The 10,214-nt window shown below is 34.7% G+C and overlaps 1 protein-coding gene across 1 annotated transcript; it reads left to right on the forward strand.

The window, feature by feature from the left end:
- The first annotated feature begins 971 nt into the window (after positions 1-971).
- On the forward strand, positions 972-5,174 carry LOC129950502 (uncharacterized protein K02A2.6-like). Its single transcript, XM_056062438.1, has one exon. The coding sequence runs from the start codon at positions 972-974 to the stop codon at positions 5,172-5,174; it is 4,203 nt and encodes a 1,400-aa protein (XP_055918413.1).
- Positions 5,175-10,214: the final 5,040 nt, after the last annotated feature.

Genomic DNA, 10,214 nt, shown 5'->3' on the forward strand with positions numbered 1-10,214 from the left:
ATTTTTTATGGTCCAAATTGAACCATGTGGAACTAGACGAAATTTGGTTCCAGCAGGATGGCGCTTCGTAGGTGCATTCTAACCAATGACAAACGCAGAAAATAATTTTCATCAAAAAATATATATTATATTATTTTTATATTTTTTTGAATGTCAAGTGTTTTTTTTTTCTTTTTTTTTATATACATACTCGTATGTAGGTACTGAAAAACATGCATGAATAAAAATTACATATATAAACACATATAACTTGATTTCAGGATTGACAAAACAGTTTGACTTTGACTTCAAAGCTAATACTTTATTTTTATATGCATTGTGCTTGTATAAGTTTTTTGTTTGCCTTATTTCCTAGTTTTGCGTTGTCAATCCCATCATTCTCACACATGAATAAATATGAGTTATACAAACAAGGAGATGAGGTGAGATTTGTCTACTTCCACATTTTTCCTTTGATTGTTTTCTCATATTCAAATTTACCGTAGATTGCTTTATTGAATTCTGAAATTGTCAAACACGTTTTTCTTAAACTATATTTCACTATGAAAATACTAGAAACAATGGTTTTAAACCTTTAGACCGAAGACATAATGTCATATACATAGTTTCTTGATAAGTTCTTATAATGTATTCATACACTGTATTTCTAAAATACTATCTTGCTAACTATTATGCTAAGTACGTATCCTGTATTCATTCAATTGTTGCTATGACATTCTGTTATACACTTTATACATACACATAAATCTATGAAAATCTGTTATATAAATTACACATACGACGTACACTCATTATTGCTAGTTTTTCAGTTCATCGTCGTCTGTGAAAGAGGTTGGCCGTTTTTTCAATTAGAATATTTTCCATAAAGAATTTTCTCGAATATTGAATAATAATATGTATTTTCTTTCAATTTAAATTGTATGCATTATAAATAAAACATAACATTTTGGCGACGAGATAAAAGCCGAATTATGGACGCTGCACAATTTAGCCAGTTTCTCCAGGCTATGAGAGATATGATGAGCTTACAAAACAACGTTGGTGCTGCTGCACATGATTCCAGTTCAATTTCAACGACGATTATCGCTTCGAATTTTGAGGTTTTCAATCCAGATAATGAAAATTTTCTACAATATATAGAGAGATTCGAGAACTTTTGTGCTTTGAAGAATTTAACCGACCCAGTTATTCAGAAGAGGACATTCTTGAATTCAATCGGACCTAATCTCTACGACAAATGTAAGCATTTTCTAGCACCAAGAACCATTGAAGAATCCAGCTATACAGACATTGTCAAAGTTCTCAAAGTGAAGCTCGCACCTTCTGTTAATGTTCTCGTGGGTCAGCATCGCCTCTTGATGAGAGTTCAACAACCTAACGAAAGTTGTTCTGAGTACGTGGCTGCATTGCAAAAACTAGCCATCGATTGTCAATTGAACTGCTCATGTGGGTTATCCGTCACTGACTTGTTTTTGAGAGGACATTTTATTCGAGGACTTAGAGACAATAGCATTCGAGAGAAACTTTTAGAGACCGATTTGGATTTCAGTGCAGTGGTAACAAAAACTTTAGCTTATGAGACAGCTAAGATTAATGCCAACGAGGTTGCTCAATCTTATACTTCAATCAATTCAGCACAGACGAACATCAACTTAATTTCAAAATCCAGACGTGAATCCTCAAAGAAAGCCGGGTCACGAACACATTCCAGAAGAAGAAACACTTCCAGCAAAAGAAATGCCAATTACAGAGTTAATTTTAGAGAAATCGGAATTGATGATCTGTGTATCAGATGTGGTAGGAACAATCACATGTCAACAGATTGTAGGGTAGCGCCTGACAAACTGAGATGTGGTTCCTGTCACAAACAAGGGCACGTGTCAAAAGTGTGCATATCTACGCTTGTCAAGAATAAAAATCACCAGTCAACATCCAGAACTGTATCAAACATCACAGATTACGCTGATTTCCAATCAAATTTTGATCAGAGCGATCTAAATCTCAACCATATGGAAGTCGTTGATTTGTTTTCCACAAATTTAACAACACAGAAATATGAAGTTGAAGTATTTATAGCCAACAAAGCCGTGAAGTTTGAAGTTGACTCGGGTTCCGGATATACCCTGATTCCCATTAATAAATTCGAACAGCTGAAGTTGAATATCAAACTCCAGCCATGCTCTTTGAAGTTCAGAACGTACGACGCCGGTATTGTGTCACCTCTAGGAGTCATCGACGTTCCAGTGAAATTCAACAACATCGAATCTGTTGAACAACTGTTCATTGTACCGGAGGGGTTTTCATCATTGATTGGTCGAACGTGGATTCGGCGTCTGCATATAAGCCTTCAAGAAATAGACAAAGTCATCAATCAGTCAATCAAAAATAATATTCAAGATGTTTTCCAGGTAAAATCAGTTGACCAATTTGTGAAATTATTTCCAAAAATTTTCGAGCAGTCAGTAGGCAAGATTCCAGGTGTCAAGTGCTCTTTACAGCTCAGAAGTAATGCAAGGCCAGTTTTCATCAAAGCAAGAACCATACCGTTTGCTATTCGTGACAAAGTCGAACGTGAGCTTTCCATGCTGGAGAAAGACAACATAATCACAGCCATCGACAAAAGTGATTGGGGATCACCCATAGTAGCTGTGCCAAAACCAGATGGAAACGTTAGGTTATGCTTTGACTATAAAGTTGCTGTCAACAAACAGCTCACAGACGCGCACTACCCGATTCCCCGAATTGACGAAATAGTGAACAACCTCAGGAATTCAAGATACTTCTGTAAATTAGATCTATACAAAGCATACCTTCATATTGAAGTAGATGAAGTAAGTGCGATGGTTCAAACAATTTCAACGCACAAAGGCACATTCAAAATGAACCGCTTAAGCTTTGGCATCAAATCAGCTCCGAGTGAATTTCATCGAATCTTGGACCAAATTTTAAACGGCCTAACCGGAGTTGTTTCATACTTCGACGATATCATCGTACATGGCGAATCCCTAAGAGAATGCGAAGATAATCTATTGAAATGCTTCCAGAGACTTCAAGACAATGACTTGCATATAAATAGATCAAAATGTAAATTTTTTGCAACCAAGATATCGTACCTTGGTTACCTTATATCGTTCAAGACAATTGCTAAAGATCCAAAGAAAGTTGAAGCTATTCTCGATGCACGAAGACCAACTAATGAGAAGGAAGTAAAACAATTTCTTGGACTAGTGACTTACTATAGTAAATTCATCCCCAACCATTCAACTATCACAGCCCCGATTCGCGAGCTACTCTGTAAGGATTCCGGTTTTTTCTGGTCAGCGAAATGTGAAGCAGCATTCATCAAGCTTAAACATTTGATCGGAAGCGAACAGACGCTTGTTCCATATGACCCTTCACTGCCAGTCACTGTTGCTTGCGATGCCAGCCCTGTGGGAGTAGCCGCTGTTCTTTCTCATATCATCGATGGAGTCGAGAAACCGATCTGTTTCGTATCAAGGTCCCTTTCAAAGTCTGAGATGAATTATAGCCAAATTGATCGCGAGGCCTTGGCTATTGTATTTGCACTTGACCGACTTTTTACTTATTTATATGGTAGAAAGTTTACGCTCATCACGGACAACAAACCTCTGGCAAGAATATTCCATCATCATAGTAATTTGCCACCCATGACAGCCGCTAGATTGCTCAGGTACGCAAGTTATTTGTCTAATTTTAACTATGAAATAATTCATCGAAACGGCGACCGAAATGTCAATGCCGATTATTTCTCAAGAAATCCGGTCAGTAAAACTTCCAAAGAACATTCTACAATCGATGATGAAATCTTTCAGCTCCAAAACAATTCATTCAGCTACATATCTTCAACCAACGTCACTAGTCAAATGATAGCACAAGAAACATCTAAGGACCCTGATCTGACAAAAATAATAAAAGAAATCAACGCCGGAACAAGCTATTTACAGGAATATACACTGCAAGGTAACATTTTATTCCGAGATTCACGAGTATACATCCCAAAAATTTTTCAAAAGACAATATTGGACGAACTTCATGTAACACATCCAGGCATAGTTCGCATGAAACAGCTAGCGAGAAGATACTGTTACTGGCACAATATTGATCGAGATATTGAACAAGTAGTACGGTCATGTCAAGCCTGCGCCCTGAACCAAAAATCTCCAGCAAAAGCACCAACACATCATTGGGAAGAACCACAGGAAAATTTTCAAAGAGTTCACATTGACTACGCTGGACCCAAAAATGGTAATTTCTACTTTATATTAATTGACGCGAAGTCTAAATGGCCCGAGGTCAGAGCAATTAAGAAAGCACCGGACACGTCCACAACAATGTCTCTTCTAGAGGACATATTTTCCTTTCACGGTTATCCAAATTTCTTGGTATCCGACAATGCAACGATTTTCAAAAATCAGATATTCGATAAATACTGCAAGGACCGAGGCATCACTCAGATATTCATTGCGCCAGGACATCCTGCAACCAATGGACTTGCAGAAAGGTTTGTCCAGACATTAAAAATAAAGCTTGAAAAGATGGAGAATAACTCGGATCATCTAAATCAAATACTACAATTATTCCGAGCCACACCGTTGTCTTCTGGGAAAAGTCCAGCAGAGCTGTACCTGCATCGTCAGCTACGTATTCGTTTAGATGCGATAAGACCTACTAAAGAGTTACCATCAACTGTTCCACAAAATGGTACGATACGTAGTCTCAAAACTGGTGACCGAGTAACTGTTCGAGTTTACAGAAACAATAAACCAGCATGGGAACTAGGATTCATCACGCAAAAGTTGGGCTCATTACATTACATTGTTAAATTAGACAGTGGTTATATATTTAAAAGACATATTGACCAACTCAGACTCGTGAATGTCCCAGCTCCGAAGCCAACAATCCAGAAGACTCCAACTCAACAACCTATCGTACAAGATCGTCGGACAGTTTCATTTTCAGATCATGATGTGATAGTGTGCCATCATCCGGTATCTCAAGCACCATCATCAACACAGGCTGCAACTGAAACTCCAACTTCACGTCCTCAAGCATCAGCAAAAGCTGTAACTAGAACTGTACCTCCACATCCAGAGGTCCACACTCCACGACGTTCAGGAAGACAAACCAAACGCCCTATTAGATTCCAATATTAAGTTTTTTTTTTAATAATTAAGTTAAGTTTTTTTTTTTTTTCGGCCAGGCGGAGAGTATAATGTATTCATACACTGTATTTCTAAAATACTATCTTGCTAACTATTATGCTAAGTACGTATCCTGTATTCATTCAATTGTTGCTATGACATTCTGTTATACACTTTATACATACACATAAATCTATGAAAATCTGTTATATAAATTACACATACGACGTACACTCATTATTGCTAGTTTTTCAGTTCATCGTCGTCTGTGAAAGAGGTTGGCCGTTTTTTCAATTAGAATATTTTCCATAAAGAATTTTCTCGAATATTGAATAATAATATGTATTTTCTTTCAATTTAAATTGTATGCATTATAAATAAAACATAACAGTTCTGATGTTGGCATTGCTAAATTAAACTTTAGTTTATGATATTCACAGACAATTTATACCCTTTTAAAACGATAATCTGGAGTCTAAAAATAAACATGACGAAACCTATATTTAAGCTGTTTCTAAATCTATTAAACGTCAAAAATAAACTAAGTGATTGAGTAAATTAAGTTACGAGACATTTTATTCGAAAATTTAAAATCTAAAATTAAAGTGGCAAAAGACTTAACCATATATCAATATTTTGATATTTTGCTGGATGTTGGAATGCTATTAACTAACAAAACCCAAAGCTTTACTTAACCCGAACCCTTTGAAATAGATGAAGACGATTTGTATGAAAGGTATCGATTACCAATAGATCGAAATTCAAAGAAATGTTATCTAATATCTGCTTGCTTCTAAGTCTTAAAACCACCAGCCCGACTTCATAAAGTTTTTCAACTAACAGCAAACAAAATAGTTTAAAGGGTTTCAAAGATTTTGGCTCTCTAGCTAACGGAATTTATTTTGTAACCTTTACAAGCCATTTTGTATAGGTTTAAGTGAAATTTTTGAAATTTTTAGTAGAATATGCGTTAAAGCTATTTCTAACTAAACAGAGCTGGAAAATTCTTTATGAATAGCAGCTGTGTCTAACCTATATGTTAAATTTAGTTTCCAGTTCAAATAGACTCGGGTTTAAAATATGACTATGAATATGTCCCATATTGTTTTGTGTCTTACATTTAGGTATGTTTAAATGCAGAAACGCATTCACCTGTTCAAAAATATTGAATTTGGGAGACATCACGTACTTTCATTATTTATTTGATTTTTATTCTTGAAAAAGGGAAAAAAAGCCACAAAGGCAAACATGGTTGCTGTTTTTGATTTAAAATATTAGTGTATAAACCCAAACCCCCCTACCTGTGTTCACCCCTGGTTTTAACAATTGCAAATGGTTGGAAAAATGTAAAGTAAACAATCCTATTTAGAGGATAACTTAAGTATCGTATTCGAATGATATACACTCATTGAAAACCTAATCGGTGAATTGTAACCATAATATCATACAACATCAAGTTGCTACCTGAGCATTAGCTACTGGAGTTATTAAAAACCTACCTGACATATAAATAATATAATATAGCAACATTTTTAGTTAACAAATCAAACAAACACCTCAAAATATGCAACAACCTATTAAAACCCACACACAGTTTTGTTTCAACCAATAGTTGACAACAGAGAAGCTTAAAACACCGTTTTATTAAAGCTTTACTAATTAGATTCATAATTAGTTATATTTTATTTTGTATTCATTTTCATGTTTCTTTTGGTGTTAACACTTAAGTTGTACACCTAACAAAGTTAGGTGTACTAACCTGAGCACACACAATTCTCTTTTTATCAGCAGTAGCACATTTAATTAAAATACAATTCAGCTTACTCCGAGCTTATTTTGTGAGAACATTTAAGAGTATTATAAATGCACCTTTTTGTAAAAGAGTAGCTTAGTGAAAAAAAGCTAGTTAAACAGGTTGTATTTTATGGCACTTTATACAAAGACACTTCAGACCATATGACATGATTTCCCAGGTGCTGCTATTCACTCTCGCTTTCAAAATATTCCGCTATCTTTCAAGTTGTGGTTGTCCGTCTCTTCACTTCAACTTATTCACCATGTTCGAGTACTCATAGTTTGTTTTATGTTTTTTAAGCATTGAAGGCTCAGTGAATAAGCTTTTTGACGACTGAATTTCATTTGCAAACATCTCACTGATGTTTGTGTGGTTTGAAATAATTTATTATATGGTTACGAACAAGTTTAAGCTTTGGGTTTTATTTTAGTCTTGTTTCTGATAAAGAAAAAAAACACAAAAACTTGAGTTGCAGTTATGTGGCAAGAATGTGAGTTTTATGTCCCCTCTTAAAATCTTAGTAATTATAAATTTATTGGCATATTTACACATACACACATGAAATATTGACGAATTTATTAAAGAAAAAAAGTTGTTTTTTCTAAATTAAATAATTATAAATTTTCTTGGTAGGAAGTGTTTTAATTTGATTTTTATTTTTAAAAATATCGTCAAACTTAAATTCGAAAAAAATATTTATTAATTATTAAATATGGACAAATTTAAATGGAAACTTATTTTTAATATAAGATCAACCGTTAAGATAAGAAAAGTTATATTGTTAGTTTCTAATTGGTTTTTGTTATAAACGGAAATGCTTCGCAATTGCGCCGGCAAGCAACCGATACTTCGAATTTATTTCAAGTGAGGCAGATTTCGTTCGATTTAAAGGACTGTTTCCATGTTTGTTGTTGCTCACTAACAAGCATTTCTATGCAAAAAGGCCGAATAATAAGAACTTATATTATTAAGCCATAAGGACTAGAGCTTCTCGCCAACTCTTTACGAGGAGCGAGGGCTACCGGATTCTTAGGTGACAAAAAATGAACATGAGAAGCGCGTAAAAAAGGGATATCACAGTAGGAATGAGGTTCATAAAATTTATCAAATGGTAAAAACTACCTTCCAAGGGTCCCAGCCACTAACCGAAGCCTATGAGGACGATAAGGGAACATCGTTATAGAACCGCAGTCTAAGTTGAGAATATGGAGATATCACTACTCCAAAATATATAACGGTGATGATGAACTGAATTTCGCTGTAAGGGAGATAGAACCACTCAACCTAGGCTACACAGATCAACAATTCCGCCTTCCCGAACTCGACCAAGTAAAGATAGGCAGCTATATCGAAACTAAAATTCACCAAAGCTGGTGAAGCTGACGGCATCGCTACCGAATAATTGAAAGCAGCTAGCGAGGACTTGATAAGTAGCATTCACTAGCTCAACTATGTTTGTTCAATACATAAGAAAGTAGACCCTCTGAATTGCACCAACTACAGAGATATCAGTTTCCTGAACATTGCATATAAGCTCCATTCTGCTGTATTATGTGAACGTCTGAAGCCGTTCGTCAATAACCTGATAGGGCCTTATCAGTGTGGCTTCAGATCAGGAAGGTCCACCATTGGCCAAATATTCACATTACGGCAGATCTTGGGAAAACCCCAACTTCAAATCGATACCCACCATCTCTTTATCGATTTTAAATCCTCATATGACATCATCAATAGCAAAGAGGTTTACAGAGCAATGTCTAGTATTTGCATCCCTGTCAAACTTATAATTTGGTGCAGAATGGCGATAGAAAATGCACGCTACTCTATCAAGGTCGGAAAAATATCTCACCGATCCATTTGATTTCAAAAAAGGTTTTCGACAAGGCGATGCACTGTCATGTGACTTCTTCAACATCGCCCTGGAAAGAATTGTGCAAAACTCAACCGTCAATCTTCAAAAGGTCCAACCAATTACTCGGATACGCCGATGATATTGATCTTATTGATACATAAATTTGAAGTCAAAGTCTTTCTTTGTTTAATACTTGAATCGAAAACCATTTCTTATCAGGTTTTTGTAGTTTTTGTGATTTGTCAATTGAATTTATCTAAAAAAGTAACTTTAAGTTCGAAACAATATTTTGCATTTTATTTATTTTGCAACAATCAATCAATCTTAGAAGGTATTTCTTGAAAGTTTTTCTAAGACCATTATCTCACGTGAGTAAATAAATTTAGCATGGGATTAAATAATTTTAAAGTTTTCTCGGGTATTCAAAACGAATATCAGTTTTTACCAATTGTATGTAATACTCGTATATTTCAAAAAATATTTATAAATGTTGAAACCATTACATATATGCTATTTTTTAGGTTTTTATTTTTTTGTGAAAAAAATGGTCAATTCGATTTTTCCCAAAAGTTTACTGAATGTATACAACAATATTTTTTGAAAGATAAAAGTAGTTTAAAGCTAATATCTCAGTTTTGAAAAATTAAATTTTTACCAACTTTGAGTAATGTGTCTTTGGTTTTTATTTTTTATAAAAAAAACTGTCCATTTGATTTTTATCAAAATTTTACCATATATTAAAAACGTTATTTTTCGTTGCACAAAATAGTTTTGGAGATAAAATCATCTGTTATTCGTACAGTTTTCGAGGTGACATTTTTTTCAGTTTTTTTGATTTAAGAAAAAAGTTAATTTCCAAATTAAACATGTATGGCATCACGTTGCAATATATAATTAGCCCTATCACAAATTCAATAGTAATAATTCTCCTTACGGACAGATCCACCCCGATCTACGATAAACAAATTACAAATTGAATTCAATTCTTATTACAAAACCGTCGCTATTTTGATTTTCAATAAAGGTAACAAATATATGGTGCTCAAACTCAAAACAAACTTCTTTAGTATATACATTTACATAAACTTGATCATATTTCTAACGAAATGGATTCATTGGTCTTTCCAATTATTGCCATCTCTAAAGAAGCTGCCTCAAAAGATTTGCCGAATCCTCAACTTTTCGAGGGACGTTTTCTCGATATACTCCTCCATCGGATGTCATAGAATCATATATGAACTCGACCGTATTATCAGGTATCTCAGGTGTCTCAGGACTTTATTTCTCCGTTTGTGTATTGGTTTCAACCTCGGGATACTGGCGAGTGATTTCTGTTCCAAAATAATGAGTGTTCTTGATTCCTGCTGTTGATGTTTTAAGACCCGTGAGCTCTATAACAGCTTCT

Source organism: Eupeodes corollae, chromosome 3, assembly GCF_945859685.1.
Source record: "Eupeodes corollae chromosome 3, idEupCoro1.1, whole genome shotgun sequence".
NCBI classification, from domain to species: Eukaryota; Metazoa; Arthropoda; class Insecta; order Diptera; family Syrphidae; genus Eupeodes; species Eupeodes corollae.

Excerpts from the sequence above, each read along its gene's own strand:
- LOC129950502 (XM_056062438.1), top strand. The coding sequence starts at position 972 with ATGGACGCTGCACAATTTAGCCAGTTTCTCCAGGCTATGAGAGATATG.